The sequence below is a fragment of the Pleurodeles waltl genome, chromosome 2_2 (genome assembly GCF_031143425.1).
Source record: "Pleurodeles waltl isolate 20211129_DDA chromosome 2_2, aPleWal1.hap1.20221129, whole genome shotgun sequence".
NCBI classification, from domain to species: Eukaryota; Metazoa; Chordata; class Amphibia; order Caudata; family Salamandridae; genus Pleurodeles; species Pleurodeles waltl.
Window position 1 is genome coordinate 777,213,555 of NC_090439.1, and position 24,052 is coordinate 777,237,606.

General features: G+C 42.8%; 1 protein-coding gene across 1 annotated transcript in view; it reads left to right on the forward strand.

The window, feature by feature from the left end:
• PKIA (cAMP-dependent protein kinase inhibitor alpha) overlaps positions 1 to 24,052 on the forward strand; it is a 233,989-nt gene that overhangs the window by 204,911 nt on the left and 5,026 nt on the right. The window contains exons 3-4 of the mRNA XM_069220391.1: positions 1,674 to 1,851; positions 13,990 to 14,062. Coding sequence (XP_069076492.1) covers positions 1,701 to 1,851; positions 13,990 to 14,062 — 224 coding nt within the window. The 5' untranslated portion in view covers positions 1,674 to 1,700. The remainder of the gene's footprint in view (positions 1 to 1,673; positions 1,852 to 13,989; positions 14,063 to 24,052) is intronic.

Genomic DNA, 24,052 nt, shown 5'->3' on the forward strand with positions numbered 1-24,052 from the left:
AGTTCTTTGCTTCCACAGAAATAAATATATAATCTCATCCTATTTCTGTATTCCTTCCCATTACTATGCAACGTTCCTTGCCAATGCTTGTTTTAAATTGTGGCCTCTTGGATGCTCAACACATTTTAGGTCTGGCATTAGGCAAGGCCTTTTGATTTTACTAAAATATGCATAATACAAATACACATAGGGGCGTTTGTAGTAAAGTTGCTTTAAATGTGTAGGTTCTGTGTGATGTTTCATAAGAATGTCTACTATGTCATGCTTACTTCAGGGAAGGTCTTGGCTTAATGTGTTTTGAATGTTCTGGAGCAGTTACTCTGTAGGACCTGGCCAGAGCAGTCACTGGGTTTGATGCTACATTAAACAAAATTTACAAACAAGATTCCAGTGTTTCCAGACCTTCATTACAACAGCTATCAACCACCTCTTTTCGTCCATTGGTCTGTGTTGTATCATTCACATTTTGCGTCAGCCCTCTACAGCATAAATCATAGGGGAATGGGTCAGCTTACTCAGGCCACTGGTTAACTTCACTTTGAGTGACTGCATTTTGCTCTCTTACAAGGAGCACACCCACGCACAAGTTAGCTCCTTTTCAGTGACAGTCTTTTTGTTTTTAATGCATAATTACTTTAGTTTTGCCTTTGTGTTTAGAGCCTTGTGTGATCCAGGACGCCTCTGGTCCACATTCCATTTTATTAGATTCTGTCTCCTGCCTATGCCGTCCTAAATTCAATTGGGAGACTTTTGCTTTTCTGACTGTTGCTATTTCACAGCATACAAGCTCAGATTGTGTCCATTTGAAACTGTTCTGCATTGTTGTCCTCTTTTTACATTTTTCTTTCTCTTATTCTTACCTAATTTGCTTCCTTCCTACTGCTTTCTTTCTTTTCTTACTCGTGTTTTTCTTTCTTTGTTCTTTGGATTCTTATCTTTCCTTCTCTTTGTTTTTCTTTATTCCTCTTTCCTTTTTTATTGCCTTCTTTTATTCCTTTTTCTTTCTCTCTCTTCCCCTCTCTATCTCTTAGCTTGTTTCTTTCCTTTTGTTTATTTACTTTCTTTCCTCCTTTTCTTTCTCATTATTTCTCTCTTTTTATTTCTTCTCTTTCCTTCTTTCTTTCTCTTGCCTTCTTTCATTCCTTCTTTCCTTCTCTCTTTCTTTTCCGTTTTTTCTTTCAATGTCATTCCTTTTCTTTTTTCTTTTTCTCTCTTTCCTTCTTTCTTTTCTTTTCTTGTTTCTTTCTCTTTATTTTTCTCTTTATTCCCTTTTCCTGTTCTTTACTTCACTGTTATTCCCTTTCTTTCTTTCTTTCTTTCTTTCTTTCTTTCTCTCTTTCTTTCTTTCTTTCTTTCTTTCTTTCTTTCTTTCTTTCTTTCTGTCTTTCCAACTTTCTTTCTCTCTTTTCTCCTTTCCTTTCTTCTTGTTATTTCTTTCTATCCTTTCCTTCTTACCTTCTTTATTGCCTTAAATCTCACATTCTTTTTTCTCTTACTTTCTATCTTGCCTTCAAACAAGGATTGCCAGAAGACTGGTGGATAATGCTAGACCTATTGGTTTTGCCAATGTTTGTAATTATTTGTGTCTTTTCCTCTCCATTGTGTTTATTCTTGAAGGCATTTAAAGACAGGTAGAAACATTTCGCTTACCCCTAAGTTTTCATTTCTTCTAGATACTGCTATGTGGATACTTGGTAGCAATGAGTGATGTGGAGTCTACCTATGCAGATTTCATTGCATCAGGAAGAACAGGCCGCCGTAATGCCCTCCATGATATCCTTGATTCCCCGGAGAGCGCGAATTCCAGCGAATTAGCCCAGAAGCTATCAGAGCTAGATATAAATAAAGCCGGTAAGTTCTGACTGTGCAAACTGAGACAATTTAGGACACAGATGCAATATTGCTGAGAAACATGCCATTATGAAAAATAGTTTTCACATTACTGTTATTGCAGCAGAATATATTACAGATTAAAAAACCTTACACCGCGGAAGTATGTGTGTATACATTTTTTTGCATTCTTAATGCAGCTAATTATAGAAACGTTCAATAAAGAAAGCACAAAAGTGGCGGGAACGTTCTTGTAAATCTTATTCAGAACTATACTCAAATACCAGAATTCCTCAATTTACCTTTTACACATTTATATTCTTAGCTAAACTACTACTCATTACACAACAGAGTGTAGGGAAAGAAAACAAAAAGGAAAGTGGGGATGCTGAAGGTAGAGAATCAGACGCAATATCATGAAAATTATACATTAATATTAAATAGTATATTGTGTGCGTGGGTTTTAAAGGAGTATATTATAAATATCTAAAGTGGCCTGCAGTATACTGTACTAATATTTGCATTTAGATGATACGTATCATTATATGGCTTTCCACACTTGCTAAATTCTCCATAATCATATACTCAACCCGTTAGCACAAAGTGAGAGTTTCCTTTCAATTGTGATCAGTGCGATATTTCTTTTTCAAGTATTATGGGGTGAATAAGTTGTGTGTAACTGCTTGGTAGGGGGCATTAGAAACTGGATACTCAAATCCCTCATTGACTAATTCTTAACTGACTAAGGACACCGGGGGTGAGGAGTGGGAGGGGTGGCAGGAAAGATAGAACACGGCCAAGAAGCCTTGATGTCTGCAATACAGGATGACATTGTCTTTTAGAACTGTAGTGAGCTGGTGATGTTTACTGGATTACTGCCTTATGTGCTGCAGATGGTGGGTCTCGAAGGATAATGGTCATCAAGCTAGTCTGTGAGCCAACATTTCATTCTTATTTCCGATTTTGTAAAAAGCACTGCCATTTTCCAACTGTCTCTTTGAATATCTGGACAGCGTAGCCCTAGATAGAACAGGGAAGGGAAGTACAAGAGACTGAGGCTTGATGCTCTCCACAGATGCCTCTCACATTATTCTCCCAAATTTAATGAGCAATGCAACTGAGCACTTTTCAATTTTTAGGTTGAGCATAGCAGTGCGCAAACTCTGCTTTTCTGACATGTTGTTATCTATTTGGGCTTTTAATCACGCCCATCACTATCGCTCATTCATGGGCTTGCCCTTCAAAAATCCTTTGTTATCATTGGTAAATGCTTTACATTTGTCCCACCTTGGGGCGGTTTGGTTACCGCCCCGTGGCTAATTCCACACTTGCCCATGCGTTTGACTGCGAGCGAACTTCTTTTTCCTTATGTGTGTCTCCTTCACGCTCATTCTCATGGCGGCCCTTGGTTCGCTTATGTGAAACTGTAGTACTTTTCATTTTCAGTTTATGTGTCAAGAAAAGTCCGGTTAGGAGTTTACAACACTAATAGCTCTAACTGGAGCAAATGAGAGACCCATTGCATAGCAAATGCTTGTTTTCTTTTTACCACCGACAGAGAAAAGGAACTAAAGTATGGACTAAAGCCCTTATTTCGAGTGGCTGGAAAAATTGACCAGTTTTTGCCCAGGAATACTAGCAGCCCTGAAAAGTATCACTCATGGGGAGTTAGATTAACAGAAATGCATCACTTTTACCCCATTACTGCATTAAAATAATTTGTCATGCAATTCAATAATCTGTGTGATATCCTCGAACTGTGTGCTGCAGATTCATATCAAACATAAAATATTTGTCCGCAGTGGCACTCAATTTGAATGGCAGTGCATCATTTAGCTGACTGCCACTCTAACATGATGTCAGCGCTAGCCAAAGCAGTCAGGCAGTTTTGACAGAAACATTGTGAGGTGTAGCCCTTCTTGGTCTCTTTTTGGGCTGAAGTGATGATGGTTGTACATCTGAATACTGACACGAACTACATTGTAGTAAATACCGAGGACAGGATATTGAGTGATAATATCATGAAATGAAAGTGCATATAGGAAAGTTTAGATTTACTATTCCTAAATCCACATCTACATACTTTAGAGAAATATGTACCATGTAGGAACATATATGTGGAGTTAGGTATAGAAAATCTCGACTTACTTGTCAATATTTTTCTTTTGATATTTTGTCTTAGATATTTTGAGTTCGATAGTCAGGGTATACACCAATTGTAATCCTGGTGCTGGCGTATCCTGGTGCTGTGCTTGAGTGATGTCACTTTCCTGCACGCTTGCTTCAGTTTAGTCCCTTCCACAAGCCTGTCCACTTACACAGATTTAATGGGCCCCGCCCTGGTTAGAGAGAGTCTGGAGACTGCCTGATTGCTATGGCTAGAGCACCAAACTACAGCATTACTGGATTTTAAAATATCCTCTAAGAAGATAGCACAAAGTGCCAAAATTGGGAACCTCAAGTCCGCTTCAGGAAGTTTCATATGTATACAGTCTATGTAGGCCTTCCTGAACACAGGCTAATACCAGGCACTCTATGACTCCAAGTAATTAAGGATGCAACGCTCCAGCACTGACCTTCTCTTTTTTAATCTTTTTTTTCAAATGTGTTAGTTCAAATGAAGGGAACTAGTATTCCAAATCCCAGAAAGCAGTAGATTGCTCAACAATAGCCTAGAAAAAGAGCAATGGGAATTTGGTGCCATTGAATTATTTGTTAACCTGAGGCTTGTCATTATGGTTGTATGATGGAACCACGCATGCTGCAACCATGCATGCCTGAACAACGCGAACAACGACTGCATTGTTTCCACGCATGCCTTTACCACGCATGCCTTTACAATGATTTTTCGTTGTAAAGGCATGCCTAGTACTGGCATATGTGGAAATGCCATGCGTGGTTGTCGCATGCCACCCCCCACCCTAAAAACTGAAGAACCCTGACCCCCCCACCCTTAAAAACTACCCCAATACCTCCCACCCACCCTGAGCCCTAAAACCGACCCTCATCCCCAAAAATAAAACCCAAACCCTAAAATAATTTACCCTGACCCCTGCCACTAAAAACAGAAGTACCCCGACCCCACCTTTAAAAAGTACCCCGATACCCCCTACCCACCCTGAGCTCTAAAACCAACCCCATCCATAAAAATAAAACAACCCAACCCCTAAAAATAAAATTACCCTAACCACCCCACCCCGCCCCTAAAACCACAAGCTCCCCCGACCCCCACCTTTAAAAACCACCCGATACCCCCACCCACCCTGAGCCCTAAAACCGACCCCCACCCCAAAAATAAAACTACCCAACCCCTAAAAACTAAATTACCCCGAACCCCCACACCTACCCCTAAAAACCCGACCCCCCCACCTGCCCTGAATACAAAATTACCCGAACCCCCCACCCCGCCCCTAAAAACCCATCCTCCCACCCTCCCTAAATACAAAATTTCCCCGACTCCCCCACCCTTTATAACCCACCCGCCCTGAATACAAAATTACCCCTGCCCCTAAAAACTCGACCCCCCCACCAGCCCTGATTACAAAATTACCCCAAACCCCCACCCCAGCCCCTAACAACCCGACCCCCCTATGTTTTGTCTTATCTGCAGATTCAATAAGATATCATTTATCCACATACCTAGATGGACGGTTCCTCAATCTCACTTATGGTCCTTTGTGGTTATGCAGGAAGAAGACATAAACATTGCAGATGCAGCACTGTCAAATATGGTTGGTTAGTAACCTATGGAGAGGGGTGCGAGTGGTTCCTTGTCTGATCAGGACAAGGGCAATGTCCCACAAACTCAGCAACACATGGGTCACTGTCCTACCACCTCTGAAATGTAGTTTTAAAAATGTATCCTTGAGCATACAATATTAAGCATAGGGCTTTTCAGCGCTAGGATATCTGAACAGACAGGGGTACGGTGCCTAGGTGGAAGCAGAAATCTGGCATCCTTTAGAAACATGGCAGTGTTTATGACAAACCAGAGCTGACTGAGGAAGCTGAAACCTTGGCCCTCATCTGTCCCTTCGATAGTGTGTTCAAGGTGAACTTTTTAGAAACGATAAATAGATCTGTGACGTTGTATATGATCTTCGAGGGCATTACAACTGTTTTATAGTCCGCTCTTAACCATAACATTGCACAGAGAGATACAATTCTGAAAATAAGCTCATTATACGTGCAGAAATTCAAAAATGAAGCCGGGCCAAGGCTATAGATGCCGCACCTCTCCACGCTAGTAGAAGTGTAAATTAAGAATTTAAATTTTCATACCTGTGTATGGTGCACGAGTCTTGAAGACCAGCTCTACTAGTCATCAAAACACAACGACAAGTCCTGGAAATCCATTTTTTCTGAAGACTCAGCACTCATATATAATTCTCATGTTAATATAAATGCTTCCACAATTTCGCCTCGTGATTCTTCATGTCACAGTTAAAAAGAAATGTCCCCCCTTGCGCTAAGCAGCCCAGAAGAGGCCTGCACTTACATCACTTCTTCTCTGGCCTGTAATAAGGGCTCTACGTGAGCCCGGTACTGTCCGTTTCTTTCCTGGCAAATGCTTTCCTGTTCCCGTCTCTTTCCTGGCAAATACCTTCCTGTTCCAGTCAGGCGCTCTGCTGCCTCACATAAAAGTGCTGTAAGCTTTCAACCTGAGGCCCAACAAAAGCAGATACAGGAACATGGCCTGTTCAGGCTAAACGTCCCAAAAGCAGCCGCACACTCACCTTGCGGCTAGTTGCTAATCTTGCCGCTGCCCCTGCAGGTGCTTTGCAGCACGAGGGCGTGCCCAACACGAAGTATTTCCTGGTTGCTAAAGTTTCACAAAGATGTGTTCCCCGTGCGCCGACTACATGCAGCAACCCAGTGCCAGGGAGAATAAGGTGATAAAAGTCCAAATAAACACATAAATCACGCTGGAGTTGAAACTATATCACAACCTAATCGGTATCTGAAAGACGACTAGAAACAGGAGGTCGTGAGAGTGAAGGGGAGGGGGTGGGGAGGGTATTCAAGTTTTTGGAAACGGAACTGGTTTGCCTATCAGGTACGTCAGACTCATATGTAATTAATTAGAGGTTGAACATGTAACGAGGAGCTAACTGCAGTAGAAGTTTAAGTCTTGATTTTAGAGTGTTGAAAGAAGATTTTCTATCATAAATGTGAACAAGATCTCCCATTGCGAGGACGGAAAGAAGCTATGGGGATTAATAAGGGCAAAATAAATTGTGTAACTTCATTTTATATTTTACAAATATTATTGCACTCACAAAATATTTCCAGCTTCGTAGTTGAAAGTAAAGCAAGTACGATTGTTTTCCAAGAAGAGTCCGATTGCCAAATTGTTGTGGAGAAATTCCAATTAAGATGAGGATGAATATAATGCCGTTACTGTATCTGAGCTGTGTCCTTTGAGGTGACACAAAAACATATTTTTCACTTTTTTAAAAACTTGCAGGAATAACTCAGTTTGAGTACATTTACTTTCGATTGCGCCTACTTTGCATTGCTGGTTGTTTCCACCCATTTATTTATGCTTTGTTACACTGCTTGTGAATATTAGCCTTCAGAGATGGCTGGGTGTGTTGTAGGAGCTTTGCAGGACTATAAGGGCCTTCTACCGCTGTCAAAAATGGAGGACAATGCTAAAAGGACTAAGATGGTGCAGAACGGTGATAGGACAGGAGTGAAAGGCATGCAAGTGAATAACAATGTAAAATGCATATGTGTACGCTAACCGTATAGTCAAAACGTACCTTATCATTTATTATTTAATGCTTTGGGAGACAAACGTGTGCATCAAAATAATGAGTGGACAAAATACTAAAGTTCTCTCTGTAAGTGCTAAATGCTCTCAAAAGCAATATCGCTATATAGTTCTTAGAAAATCCTAAATTTGATATAGTTACACAACAAAAAGCTATATACTTATGGGAATCGTTTTAATAAATACCCCTGGGGAGAAGCAGAGCATCAATCTAATATATATCAATAAGTCATAGGAATGTCCCATTTTTGTATGTCTGAATATGGAAATTTGTATTATTGGGATTAGCTGTGATAAGTATGGTAGTTGGATAATGGGGCTTTGTACTTAGTAAGAATCCTATTATTATTATGGACGTTGGTTGTTAGGGCCGAACTTGGAATGAATCCTGCGTATTGCTATTTATTAATATTTGATGGCCCTCAGCTATGGTCTGGTGGCCTTGCACAGTATAGAATCAGTGCCAGTATACTAGGAGGTGCTCTGGGAGACAAAATGGAGCATCATTGTAACTCAGCATATGTAGCTGAGGCTCAGTTAGCTGTAGGCATCATATTACAGCAGAGGTCAAAGTCTAAAATGTGAAAAATTAGGGGAGGCACTTGTCGAATATATTTTTTCGCTAAATCTCATATTCCTCCCCCAGGCTAGAAGAATGGCCACTTTTTTAAAAGAGGAAGGTTACTGTGGACAGGAAGCGCTGCTAATCAGTTAAGTGTTATGCTACTCGGAAGGTTCTGTGAACCTTTGCGGGTTCTAGGGGAAAATACTGGAACGGTTTTCAAGCAGACTACATTCACTGTAACTTGTCAACAGGAGCAAGCGTTCCTGGAAGTGAACGGAATTCAATTCTGACTTTGCTGATTTTCTTTTTTTTTTAAGCTGACAGATTTAGCAACATTGTGCCTTTAGACAGATACCCATGAGCATCCTTCGGGCTTATAAACTACTTTGCTGGACTGAAGAACAGCCTGCCTTACTGTAAGCGTTTCCAAACCTACACACGCTTCTGACTGAGGTATCTAACGAGAGGTATCTAACTTCAATTAGAACATTGGAATGTTGGTAGCTCCATTGAAAACAATGGAGTGCTGCGGGCTTTTACAGGCCGGTAAAAGCCCGCAGCGCCAACATTCCAATGTTCGCTTTGTTCACATCAACAGCTGTGAACAAAGCCTCACGGAGCCCGAGGGGATTTTAATCCCCTCGGGCTCCGTGAACATTTTTTTTTTTAATAGAACATTCTGCCCTGAGTGGCAGAATGTTCTAATAGCCTTAGAACCCGCCGTAGCGGGCTCTACCGGCTATTAAAGTCCCTCTCTCTTGTTAAATGCCCTCGCCGAGCCGAAAACGCGGGGAGCGGGCCTTTAATAGCCGGTAGAGCCCGCTACGGCGTGTTCTAAGGCTATAGTAGCTATAATCCGCCGGCATCCTTCAGAGGCATAGACAAATAATGCCCAAAGAAAGGCGTGTCTCATGTCCAGCAAGCTTAGATTGGTGTCATCCTTCTGAAAACTCCTTTGTCTTTCACCAGGTGCCTGCGGCTGACTGATGACTCCTGCACAGCATATCTGATGAACTAAACCAATCTTGGAAAGTAACTTTTGCTATGTCCTGCTGGACTAATATTTTTTTGAAACTAAAGACTGACACTTGACATACACAAATCTTAACCTTGCGTTTAGCAGTAGGTACTCATGGCTCCGCTTTACTTCGTGCCCCAAGTCCAGTCTGACGTTAATGGAAACACATAATGGCCTGTTATAAATTTGTGTTTTTAACTGGATATCCTTTGATCTGTTCTCCCTTTGCCTTTTTAGGGATTAACAAACTGAATTTAACATGAGAACAACGAATTGTTGCATTCCTGCGCACGTTTTCTGCACCTTGAGTGTGATTTTTCCCCCAAGAAATATGCAACTTTAATCTACACCTCATCTCTCCTCTAAAGAGAACAGTGGTGTACCGCTGCCACACATATTCAAAAAATATAAGTTAGTGGAACATTAAATTAAAAAATAAACTGTGCGTATCAGCATCCGAATAGAAATGAAATGAGGGACTATTCCAAGTGAAGAAAGTATTATTATATCACTAAAGGACAGATGTTGCATGTTATTACTTTGCATCACATTACGTTATCATTACCCTTTACATTATGGTGTTTTACCTCGTGGTACTACTAGGTAGTCATAGTTAAGACCTAGTTTCTATAGAAAAAGTGTTTTTTGCTTTGCTAATAACTTTGGCGCTGTTTGATTAATCTTTTAAAATATTTCCAGAAAAGACATGTCGCTCACTTCAGCATCTGTCTGGAAAGTTTCAGGGTGATCTGTCAAGGGTGGGGGCGAGAAAAAGGTACGGTCCCAAAACACTTTTTCCCCATGCATTTTTCCGTAGGGATTTTGAACAGGAATAGAGCCCGAACCACTGGTCAGAATTACACCAAATTTGTCAGAAAGGTAGTTCTTGATCCAGAGAGCTACCTTTTTATTATTTGGTGTAAATCTGTTCAATAGTTTTTGATTAATTAAAGAAAAAACAAATTTTATATATAGGGACTTGAAGGCTCCGCGAACCCTCCCGATCTCGTGCTGAGATCTGATTAGCTGCCAACACTTCAACAAGGAATGGTTTGCAGCCATATTGGGACTCAACTTCAGCCAAGTCCAGAAACAAAGTTAAAAAAACAGAAAAGGGGAGAGAATAGGGACACCCTGATCATTTAGCTCTGGTGATGGGTTCCCAAAGGGACCCCCTGATTAAAAAAGCAAAAAAAGTGTTTTTTTCATTTTTAGCAGGAGAATCAGCTGAAAAATATATTTAAAAAAAAACAAGCAAGGGGCTCCCGCACTTGTTTAAATGCAGTCCTGAGTGGGCCAGATCCCAGGGCAATTAAATGTTGAGGACTGCCACCTCCCTGGAGCTTTAATGAAAATTAATGTAGGGGGCTGCATTCATCCCACCCCTGCAGCCCCAAGGACGCTACTTCCAAGGGGCTAAACCAAAATGAATGTGGGGGAGCTACGCAGTCCCCCTGCAGCCCCAGGGACCGCCACCTCCCTGGGGCTTTAATGAAAATGAAGGTGGGGGGCTGCGCTTATCCCTCCCCACAGCACTGGTGATTGCCAACTCACCAGGGCATGAATACAAAGTGAATGCAAGAGGACCGCTGGCCCCCCTGCAGCTCCGGGGACCCCACCAGCTCAGGCCTTTAACCATAATTAAGAGGAGGCCACATACCTCCTTGCAGCCCCTGGGACCACCACCTCCCCTGGTCTTTAAACAAAATGAATGCGTGGGGGCCATGCAGGCCTTCCGCAGCCCCGGGGACCGCCATGTCCTTGGGGCTTTAATGCAAATGAATGTAGGGGCCATGTTCATCCCTCCCTGCAGCCCCAGGGACGCCACCTTCCAGGGCTTTAACCATAAGTAAGGGGGGCTGCACGGGCCCGACAGTCCAGGGGACCACCATCTCCCTAGGGCTTTAACCATAATTAAAGGGTGACCGCATGGCTACTTAATGTTGGAGGAGGGCTGCAAGGCCCCCCTGTGGAGCCAGTTATGGCCCTGGGGACCGGCACCACCCAGGGCCCGCTCCTGCTATGTCCCAGGGTGCCCACCCCCAGGACATAGCTGTTTGCTCTGACTTGGTGGGAGCTTTGACAGCTCCAACCAAGTCAGAGCAAACACTCCAGTTCCAGCAAGTGAAAGCTGTCAAACAGCTCTCACTTGCTGGAAGCGGAGGCTTTCTCTGTTAACTACCCCACAGATTACGGCATTCATGAAATCTTTAATAACATCATTGATCATATCAATGTACTATTTGCTGTAAAATATTTGACGAAAAAACTGTGTTTGGCTAGGGTGCGAGTTGTAGTTACCTTAGGGCCTGAGTTATAGTTACTTGACATAATCCTAACTATAACAGAAGTGACTGTATATATATATATATATATATACATATATATATATATATATTCACTGAAAAGCTCACAGGGATGTTATAGTTAGGAAATAGAATAAAAAAACCTTAGAAATTCAATGAAAAAACCATAGGTTACAGCGGTGCCTAATTTGTAAATAAAAACATGCCAGTGCCCAAAGCCCTCCTCTTAAACATGTGGCTACTGCAATTAAATGTGCGAACACGAATACTGAGGCAGCGCAATCCTGAATCCATCTCGGGCCTTGGACCTCCATTTATTTTGCCACTCCCTGCCCCGTCAACTCACTCTTGCAGCTTTCTGCTTTTCCCCTTTGTGACGATTTTTTGTTTTTCTCTATCTCCGTCGTTCCCAAATGTGTCTTTTGCTCACAGTAAATGCTTGAGGCAGAAAAATAAGGGCTGGCCCTCAAAAATAAGTGCTGGTGCTTCGCACCGGAAACAACAAGCACAAATTATGCACTGGGTTACAGAGACGTTATAGTTAGGTTCTGAATTTACTTGTTTGAAACCATAGAAATTCATCAGTTAGTGTTCTTACAAGTATCTATAACTCACACGCCATGCACAGCCTTTTTTTCAAATATTTTACTGCTAATGTTTAATTTATAGTTTTTAAGGAGGGTATAGAAGTTATCATGACTGCTGTAATATCTGGGGTAATTACCAGTGCATGGGTAGGATGGAAGTTATAGTTACCTTAGGACATGTTTTATAGTTACTTCAAAGTACTCTAACTATAACTGCTGAATTTCTATGGTTTTGTACGAGTAAATTCAGAACCTAACTAAAAGATACCTCTAACCTCTGTTTTTTTCATTGAATTTCTAATTCTATTTCCTAACTATAAGTCCCTGTAACCTTTGTTCTTTTCAGTGAATTTCAACAGTTTTTTAACATAAAGTAATTTTCATTACTATGCGTTCATCCATCCACCACCGTTCGCGGTGGTAGTTGGCCGCCGGGCCTGTGGGCAACCCCTATAACCACCCAAACCTATGCAACCCCCAGCCTTTGGCGCAGTGGGTGTACCTGCAGCCAACCCCTATGCCAACCAAACCCTGCAAGGCACCCCTCCCCAGGTCGATCTGGGCCCCGGGGACCCCATCGCCCAGCCCAAACATTACATTTTTTGGAGGTGGGGGCTGCACAGACCGTGTGACCCCCTTCCCCGTGGCTGATCTTGGCCCCAGGGATCCCATGCCCCAGGGCCCAGCCTAAACATTCATTTTTTATTTTTAGGAGGGGGACTGTGTGGCCCCCCTCCACAGGCCAATCTCAGTCCCAGGGACCCCATCCCCGGAGGCCCGACCTTCTAACATTTATTTTTTTGGGAGGAGGGGGTCATGCGTCCCCCCTCTTCAGGCTGATCTTGGCACCAGGGACCCCATCCCCCAGGGCTAAGAGCTACCTTTATGCGAAATTTGGTGTCATTTCGTTCAGTGGTTTTGGTGATATCACTGTTCAAAATCCCTTTGGAAAAATGAATGGAGAAAATGTGTTTTGGGACCCCCTCTTTTTTCTTGACCCTGCTTAACAGATAACCCCAAAACTTTCCAGACAGCAGCTGAAGTGCTGAAGTGAGTGTTGTATTTTCTTGAAAGATATTTATGAAGATTCATCAAACGGCACTAAAGTTATTAGCAAAACAAAAAACGCTTTTTTCAATAGAAACTAGGTCCTAGCTATAACTACCTAGTGGCAACTGCAACTAGGTAATATATATATACATATATCTACATATATATGTGTGTGTGTGTGTGTGAATATATATGTATATACATTCATATATATATATATATATATAAATATATAAAAATATATACATATATATGCATATCTAAATGTGTAGATGTGTGAAAACTGTAATGTACTTACCCATGATGTACTGACTGTGATGTAACAGTAGCACACCATCTGATCTAATGACGGCGAAGCCCACTTTGTAGTGTTACCTTTTCTCACCCATGGGTACATTGAGCACATGGCTGTTAGGATTCTCAGGATTCTACCATTCGAACACGAGATAGTGCTCACCAGGGTCCTGTGCGCTCCAGCTGTTACATCGATATATAACTGAAATTTCTGCTACTTCTTGAATTCTTAAATACACTTTACATTCCATTCTAGTTTCTCTCCACCGTCCTAATGTATTATGGTCCTGGTAGTAGTTTTTTCCCCAAACCTTGCCCAAACAATGTCCTGGTGGAAGGTCTTTGTTCTATGCCCTGATTCCTGAATCCAGTGTATTTTCTGACTTTTTTACTTTTATTCTGGACTTCTCTCCCCATTGTCTTTGTTCCGTACTCCTTTCCAGGTTTTCCTGTTTCCTGTCTTGGGTCTCACGTTTTTTCTGGCATGTCATATCCCACGTACCAGTTCATCTTTCCCTGCATTGTTGGTTCCTTAATTCTTTGTACCCATTTTTCCCTTGCAGCTGGTTTATTCTTTGACCTGACTCTCTCCCTGCACCTGTGCTGCTCCACTGAGCCTCCTACTATTTATTTCTGGTGAGTCTAGAGTAAAGTGGCTGGTAACTGGCTTGCCTGCTGAGTCTCCTTGTGCCCTGTTGTGTTCCTGCTGTTGTATTTCCAGGTTCGCTCTTTGCTTCTGTTTCCATTATGTCCCTGAACTTGTTTTTCTGTTTTTGCTACTTAGTAGTATCTGTTTCTGTCACTTGTTATCCTGCTTCTCTGTTTCTGTTATAGTCATTTTTCACAGTTTTGCCTGCACTCTTTCTACTCTGTCTTGTTACATTCAGACTCTTTCCCTTGGGTTCTGCATCCCAATTTGTCTGTATTATCTCTCTCCTGTTTCATTAGGTGGAGCCAGGTTGCAATTGAGATTTTCCTGCACTCGATTCCGATCCTGTTTTACTCTGAGCCCAGTTTCTGTTTTGGTGTTCTTTGTTCTGTTCCCTATTGCCCTTCTTGTACTTGTTATCCAATCTTGGTTATCTTTGTTAACAAGTGTGCAAATGTATTTCTGAAACCATGTGTCTATGGCACTGAGATTCACCTGTTGCTTTTTTTCCGTCAGAGCTGCTGAGCATCTCCCCAAGCTCTGTGAAATGTATTTGCTCCTTACCTTCTTGTAACATCTTTTTGACCTCATAGAGAGAGATTACGTCCATGGACCAGGCAAACTATCATTTAAGATAGTTTGTCTTTCATCTCCCTTGTTATACCTTCCTGTTGTTTGTACTTGCATCATCTTAGTTTTCCTTTCAGACTTCCCTGTGCCCTAATCACTGCCTTGTCCAAACTGCTTCAGTCCTCTGCTTCTGCCACCTTCCTTCCCAGTCTTCAGGTACTCTCTTACTTATATTAAATTCTTTCTTTGGAAACATCTTGTCCCCGTAGAGAGCAAGTGCTCCAGTTAACTTGCCCTGTTCTGAGCTCAGCAGGACCTCTGACACACTCCTTGTTATTCAGCCTTGTACAGAATGCAGCTAGATCTCTAATAGTAGTATTTGGTTATAAGAGAAAAATAGACTTAGATGTGTATGTTACTTTCTCTTAGTTACTAGCAAATCATCTTATATCTTGTATTCATTCTGGCTCCCATTAGTAATAGTTTTCAGATATCAAAATCGGTGTCATGAGTCTTCTTTCTCTGTCGGGCTCATAAGATTTGCCCATTGTCACATTTTTTATATAAAATAGTAAAAACAAATATGAGGGGAAAAAACTCATATTAGACTTCTGCGGCTTTGTTTTTGTCAGTGCATCTATTACACTAAAATCCATTTGTCTAAAAATTATTTAATTCCTTATGGTTACATGGACTTTCTAATTCTGCCATTCTGGGAAGTGGTTGCATTCATTGTGGGTTCCAGTAATCCAAATCTTATATCTCTAACATGTATCTAAGACCATAAATCCAAGAACACTTTCCTCTGGGCCATCATTTAATTGGATAAATCAGTCAAAATATGATGTTATTGCCAATGAACTTCATGAGTGTTTGCTTTTAGGAAATGAAGGCTCAGTCTTGTATGAAAGTACCTTAAAAAAGAAAGAGGACTAATTTATGGGCCATTTTGGCAAGTTAAGTTGTGATGCCTGATCCTGTGTGCCCTTTATAGTGCTCGTGATGTTTGGAAGGTCATACTTAGGCACTTTATACTCCATTGTTCTTGAAGGGTCATAGTGCCGATGCCTTATATCTTCTATTGGATTCTCGAGCAAGAGATGTTAAGCTGCATGCTCCTGCCCTCTAGATTTATTTGGCATATTACACTGTACTGTGGATGTGCTAGGCCATGCATATAAACCAGGCTTCAGGTGTTTTCTACTCATCCTGCGCCTCAAAGAGACCTTCTTCCTTGTACTCATTTTGATATTAAATGCATTGCCTTTGCCATTATACGCTAGTCCTAAAATGTGATGGATTGTCTAATTGAGTTCAATTACTGAAATACTGTACCTGTGCTTCGGTTTGATTTTTCACCTCTGGGGTGTTTAAGATAGTTTCTTAGCGTGCATCACATCCATGCTTGCAGTGCTGCAGTTGTGAGGGATAGGCTCTTACCTGGTTTAATAGAAACAGGGCATTTATTCCCCATTAAGAGGGCTGCCAGGGAGATGTGTTTTTATTTAAATCCAAAGACCAGGTTTTCAGAGGTATTGGTTATTTGTAAATTTGAAGGTCTCAGAGTTTATTCAGTGTTAATGCCTTGCAGCTCTATGGTCATTCCTGTACTGAGCGAACAGTGGGCCTAACCAGGTGGCTGACATATGTTTCTGCCTTCCCACTTGTGACTTAAGAAGCTCTGTGCACCAGTGTTAAGTGATTTTGACGGTATTTTCTATATGTTTTAAGCGTACTGCATTCCATGATTTATTTTTCATCTAGTGATGGTTTCTGTGCTAGGGCCTGCATATAACTTTAAAATGCAAAGTCTGGTTCAGAATCAGGTGTGCAGTCAAGATGCAAAGATATATCTTCCTCCTTTCTACAATGTTTGATATCAAAGTGTTGCTGGACTACCCAATACACAAGAGACAAAAAGGTAGACTGCTCACCAAAACAAGCCTTTATGCTGTCCAAAGCTCTCTTTTCTTGGTCTGCAGATGCATTTACAGAACACATTTTCACTGGTGGACCGAGTAATGATGCTCACTCAAACTTTATGTCTTTTAAATATACTAGTAGAGAAGATCTATCATGTGTCACCAGGGGAAAGCATGCCTACTCAATTGACGTGCTTATTTATGTACGTGTTTGCATTCTGGGCCTTTCTAAATGATGCCTTGTTTCACAAGAGCTCACTGTGGTTCGTCTGGGAAGCTTTCTGTTCAAATTCTATAATAGCTGTAATGGGCAATCTGACCATTTTTAAGGTGCCCAACCTTTCTCATATCCATGTACCATCCTTCATTCTTGCGTCTCTTTGCAGTCTACCATTTAATCTATTTTTGCAATCAGGTTGAGCTAATGATTGAATGTGGGGGTGTCTTGTTCTCCAGAACTAAATCAAGTTCTGCAGCGTTCAGAGCAGAATAAGTCCTGAGTGTTGTAAGAAATTGGATTATTATTTATGAGTTCTAAAATCAGCAAAACATCTGCTGTGAAAACGCAGAAAAGGCAGATTTCCTGCAAACATACTCCTGTTTAGTGTGTCACTGTTCACCGTGCCATGCTGCACAGGTGTTTCGGTATGTCAGAGTCACTCTGATGTTTTCATGCCTATGGAAGCCCAAAGGAGTTGTCTCCTGTGCTGGAGTGTGTAAATGGCAGACAGAATGCCAAACTTGGGTTTCTTCTTCATGTGATATAGGATACCCTGAGTTCCGAGTAGATGGTGAAGCCCGATCGTGTATATTGTCCAGTCTAAGACAGTGGTCTCTCCGTTGGGCCTCAAATGACTTTGCCAATCTAAGATGTAGGAGTGTAACTTCCTTGTACATCAGTTGTTATTTTTGCAATACGCATATAAATGGGTTGGAAAAGGTTGATGAGACACAAAACATTACGCTCCCTGATTTTTCATCACACGCAACAACCTATTATTATACATTTGTGTGCCTGAATTTTCTCAACAGATTTGAATCACTGCTGTACCAATTCCCTTTCTGCTGCTTAGTGTACTTTTTGCTGTTTTAATGGTATTTTCCTGTAAGCATTTTTGGATTAAAGTCCTTGTGGATTACCTATGTCAGAACTATTAACTTACATTCTTCTTCTCTCCCTCCTGGGGGAGTTTGGCGCCTTGTTGATTAACATAAAAACAGTCGATTTAATCAATCAAAATATACACAAAATACCAAAGGAGATTATTTCTCAAGGCGGGGTTTTCATTCTACATAGGACCCTCTAAAGGAGATGACTATCACCTTTCACATATATTCTGTGTAAGGCTGCACTTTGGCGACCGGGAGGAGTCACTCTTTCTTTGACCCACCTCAAAGGGCACTCACAGAAGGCCTACATCATCTCCAGTCCTTAAAAGGTGGGATAAGAGTTCCTGTCCATATTAGCTTGCTGGTAGTAACAATATGCTAATAGTGAGTCAGTCAAGCTGGTTATTAATCACCAGATTCGCTCCCAGCATATATGTCTACTTTAATTGTTTTGGATGTGACTGGATCATTTGTATACTAGGGGTTGTGTTTTTCCATTTGTTTCCAACGTGTACACCTTTATTGGCCTGATTAAACGGTTTTCAATAATAGTGATGGCTAGGATTAGTGTCTAGTTAAATGAGATGAACAAGACACAGCCCTGATTGTCTCAGGAAGGGGCATTGTAGTGTGTCCTGGGAGAAGTAGCGGTCTAGTTGCTTTTCTTCTTTGAGACGCAGCTGGTACTTCTGGGACTCCAGACCTCTCTGAGTTGATTGGTCGAGTGACCTCACGCAGGTCATATATGTTTTCTGCATGTTTTTGTGGGTGAGTTGCAATTGCCGAGTGCATATGGGATGCTGAGGTGAAAGAAGTGTCCTTCCCGTCAGACTTGGTGAGGTTGTAGTGCTGCACCTCAAGCCGCGCCTCAGGACGTGTTAGTAGGGAAGCAGGCCCTACTGGGTGATTGCTTAGGAGTGGTGCAGTGGGATCTTTTGGACCAGTAGTGAGGCACCCCTGGGCACTGCACTTTGCAGAACGTTTAGGACATTGTATTACTTGATAAGTGTCATGCAGAGGGTAGCCCTGTCAAGGTCCCTTGGTGACTGGAGTTACTGGATTCGACTTGGAGATGTCATTGGGCTGCTTTTCTTTGCACAACACACGGCGGTATTGGAGGTAGTGGTGTTTGTTTAATTCACTATAAGCATGGTTGCATTGGGGAGACACGTTTTCCTATTTTGAGGGATACTACTGTTAAGGTTCACTCAGTGGTTGCTCTCATTTATAGGAGCACTTTTTCACCTACACTACACTTTTTTCCTCTCTCTCTTCTTTGATGTTATTAGTTTCAGATAGGTTCCCATTATGAGCAAGCATAATATTTTTGTCTTGTCTGGAGAAAGAAGAAAACATTTTTTTGATGGAAGGCCCACCAGGTTGTTTGTCTCTATGATCATGTTGAATTGGTAAGCCAAGTTCAACCGGATACTGTTAGAAGGACTGGTATTGTTGGAAAGTCCGTTTATTTTGACCTCTTTGGTTCTTTTTCTTTTCTCTTCTCTCTTTTTCTTTTGTAGGTGTCTACCTTTGTTTGTCCTGATGATGACCCTGTGAATTAATTCCTTATAGGGGGTTAAGACGTTGACTTAATCTTCTGCCCTTCCTGGGACTATAATTTTCTTGACAGGGGATTATTTGAACTCTGTTGACTCTAAATCTTATATCTTGTGATCAATGGAGGAATGGGCTTATGGTGCATTGTATGATATTATATATATCTGTATAATTGTTCACTTTCATATCACTTTTTCTCACTGTGCCATCACACGGAGCACCTATTTGTATATCTTTGTATTTTTTTATTTCTGAAATATACCAGCTTCTGCAAAAGAGGGTGTTATTTAATATTTACCCTTAATGGGGAATTTTGCTTTCTATGATTTAGTCATGCTAGATTCATGTCTTGGCTTATATATGTGACTGCTTTTTTCCTGATTGAATTTTTTTTTGAATGACTTGATTGCCTGTGTTTAAGGGATTATTGGGTGCCCCAGCTTTGGGTTGATCATTCCTATATATTATCATGAAACTTCTTGGTGACTTACAGTATCCTTATAAAATACAGCAGGGGGTACTTTATTGCATAGGATCAAGGGGGTAGTGAACTCCCCGCCTCAGCAGCTGCAGCGGCGGTGGGTGTTTTATGGGGTTCGTATCTGCAACCTGGCAGATAAGAAATCATAATTAACCCAAAGAAAGATAGGTGCGTTGCTACAAAAGGGAGAGAAACATAGACAAGTGGATGCATAAGAGGGCGAAAGGATGGATGAATGGATGGATGGGTTGGTGAAAATATGGGTTGGTGAAAGGATGAATTGGTAAAAGGATGGATGGGTTGGTGAAAGGATGGGTGTGTGAAAGGATGGATGGATGAATGGGTGAAAGGATGAATGGGTGTGTGAAAGGATAGATATGTGAATGGAAGGGTGAGTGGGCGAAAGGATGGGTGGATGAGTGGGTGAAAATATGTATGGATAATTGGATAAGAGGGTGGGTGGTTGGCTGGGTGGGTGGGTGAGTGAGTGGAAGGATGTGTAGGTGGGTGCTGAAAGGTTGGCAGAGTAAATGGAAATTTGAGATGGATGGATGGACAGACAGAGGGACGGATGGATGGAAGGATGGATGGATGGATGGCAAACTAAATGGAAATCTGGATGGGTGGGTGAAAGGATGGTGAAGTAAATGGAAATCTGAGAGGATGGGTAGGTGGGTGAAAAGATGGTGACGTAAATGGAAATCTGAGAGGATGGATGGGTGGATGAAAGGATGGTGGAGTAATTGAAAATTCAAGAGGATGGATGGGTGGGTGAAAGGATGGCGGAGTAAATGGAAATCTGAGAGGATGGATGGGTGGGTGAAAGGATAGTAATGTAAATGGAAATCTGAGATGATGGATAGGTGGATGAAAGGATGGCGGAGTAAATGTAAATCTGAGAGGATGGATATGGATGGTTGGATGGATGGCAGGATAAACGGATGAATGGATGAATGGATGGATGGATGGCAAACTAAATGGGAATCTAGGGAGGATGGGTGATAAAAGGATGGCAGAGTAAATGGAAAACTGAGAGGATGGATGGGTGGATGAAAGGATGGCAGAGTAAGTGGAAATCTGAGAGGATAGCTGGGTGGGTGAAAGGATGGGGTAGTAAATGGAAATCTGAGAGGATGGATGGGTGGGTGAAAGGATGGTGTAGTAAATGGAAATTTGAGAGGATGAATGGATGGATGAATAGATGGCAAACTAAATGGAAATCTGCGGGGACGATGGGTGGGTGAAAGGGTGGCAGAGTAAATGGAAACCTGAGAGGATGGATGGGTGGGTAGGTGAAAGGATGGTGTAATAAATGGAAATCTGAGATGATGGATGGATGGGTGAAAGGATGGACGAGAAAATAGAAATCTGAGAGGAAGAATGGATGATGGATGGATGAATGGATAGACAAAAGGAGAAATTGATGGCTGAAAGGTGTTACTGATGGATGGGTAAATCAAATGATGTATGTATGAGTGGATGGATGCATGCATAGATGATGCATGTGTGAACACACGGATACATGGACGGAATGGTTAATGGAATGGTGAAAGATTGAATGCACAACACCATAGTGGAAATAAGCAGTCACATGAAGGGAAAAACGATGATGGATAGATACTTGGATAGAAGTAACAAGGGAGCTCTTCTATGGAGATTTGGGCTTACTTGCACCACGTGCTTGGTGCCATCATAATTTTGGTTCTAAGTGGGATTACTTAAATTATCTCGATACTCCTGTGGCATATATCCTAATATTAGGCAGGTTTGAGCTGCTTATTTTGAACTGCAAATGTACTTGGATTCACTCTAGACTGAGGTGGTAAACGTCAGCTGAAAGTGCAATATTAGCACTGGCCAGGGGCAGAACCAGGTACGCTTGAAAGGTTGATCATGGACAAGACTGGCCTGACAAGCAACTTTACAGGGGGTATTAATGTTCTCCATATGGATTTTTATGTAAACATTTGGACACTGCAGAGCACAATGCTTTATATGAAATATGATTCAAAGTTATTTGTGATGGAGGTATTGGGCATTCGTTCTGTCCAGCACTTTTTCATGTAATACTCTGGTGAATGGTACATTTCAAATCACCTAGGGCCAGCAACATAATTTGAAATGATGACAAATTATGAATTTTTAAACCATCGGGATCAAAAACAGTGGTCATATGTAGATAAGAGTTAAGGACATTTACACAGGCTGTGTTGGAAGGTGGGTCATTAGTTGTGTGGCCTGCACAAGTAACGAGTCCGCACACGACCGCCACTGGGAACCAAACACCCCATTGTAGCGCTTGACTCTCATAGGGTAGCGTTGCAGAGCAGTCCAAGGCTTACTCAAGGGAGGTGGTGTGGGCTAGTAATTCCCATTCACGAGCACACAAGCATGACTCTCAATAAATGATTGTCCAGTCTGTGCTTTTTCTTTTGATAAAGTAAAAGTACATTTATTATTCACACACACTACTCAATACTATGCAACAATCTACAAATATATACAAAGTGATGGAATCACTCTGGGCGAACATTGTGTAATTTCTCAGGTCTCCTCAAGGAAGAATATAATCCAGCAATCCACATGGCAAAACAATCCCAGTGCCCCCCTTGCGTCATTTGAACATTTGACAGTATTGAACATTGGACAGTACGGTGAAATGAATACACCTGCATTTGCAATTAAATATTTCCATCTTGCCAAGAGGTGGCTATCAGTGGCATTATTCAAATTAGCATAATCAGGGAACATATAGGACAATATTCAAGCAATATAACCATTAGGGTTATTTTTAGATTACTTTTGGATTGCTCCTAATTGACCATAGAATAACAGTTCAATACATCGGGTAATACCAGCCTACACTTCTAGTAGGCACCATCCCACAAGCTGGAACAAAAGTTCCCATACACTTGGTCTCCAAACACCAGGTCAAACCCTTGGGGGGTTATCCTTCATTTGTCCCACCCTACGTAGGGTGGGGACACCAAATGATGTTGGGGGGAGGCTGCACTGCTCCTGCAGCTCCCCCTGTCTCTGGGCATGCACTTGGTGGTGGCCCCATCTCCCTGGGACCACCACACGCTGATTTGTATGTCCAAGCTGTGGCCCGCATAAGGAATGAGTGGCTCTCCCACTGCGCTGGGGAGAGCCGCTGTGCAGTGAGCTTACTCTTCCTCCAGGGGGGTGCCGGTCCCACTCGGACACCCCCTCACCACACCTGCCCTCTCTCGATGGAGGGCGGCCCAAGGAGCCCACCCCTGGCCGCCTCCACTGGCTCCCCGCATGGCCAGCACCTCTGGGTGCTGCCACGGGAGCTGGCCTGCTTCCTGTGTGTGGACTTCCTGCTCCAGCGGGCAGACGCGGAAAGGCTTGCGGCCGGACGGACCACTCGGGGGAGTGCAGCAGCACTCCCCTCTTCCTCCTAGCATCTTCGGGACCCCAGGATAGGGTCCGGGCCCCTCCTCGTCGTGGCGGGGAGCGCGACGGTGCTCCCCGAGGTCCTCCTCTTCTCGGGGCCCCAGGATGGGGTCTGGGGCCCCTTCCTCTTCTGAAAGAGGGAGTGCGACGACACTCCCCTTGCTCCTCTTCCTCTGGGGGGCAGCCCTTGGGCCCAGGCCCACCCTGGGAGCACAGCCTAGAGCAGCTGCGGAGCTCCACGCGTTTCGTAGCTTCTTTTTCAAAGGTCAAAGGTTGCCATACTTTTTCCTGTGACATCTCGGGCCCCCAAGGGCCGATTTTCATCACTATTGTGTCTTTTAACTCCTGGTGACAAGCCCTTCCCACCAGGAGCACTCTCCTTAGGCCTCCTGGCCTCGAAGGGTCCCAGATCATAGGGAGCCAGTGCCACTGACTCCCTGCGCCAACCTTTCCTCTGGGTTTCTTCTTTTCCTTCTAGGCAGCACGCTCTCCTTGCGCTAGCCCAGTCCTTCCCCCAACTAGTCCTCTGGGGGGGGGAATGGGGCCAGCTTGCCTGGTCCTGTCATTCGCCTCGCTGACCTGGAATCCTTCAGGGGCAGAATCCCTGCCCCAAGGGCAGTCAGGAGGTTCTTCCTTCCAGTTATCCATGACGCTCGTCTGCAGTCCCAGTGTCCAGCAGTGAAGCACAGCCAAGAGAGCGAACTCTCCCCTGTGCAGGACCTTTTAAGTGGGGGAGGAAGTGTCCAGCAGGTCTGCACCTCTGGCCTATCCAGATGTACCACATCACTTCCTTGCCCCTATTCCCTCCTTCATGCACAGTCTTCTGGGATAGCTCAAAATGGCATCCTCCAGGAGTTAGTTGCCACATGTGCTCTGAAAGTCTCAACCCCTCCTCACTGACATTCCTCGCAGGGCCT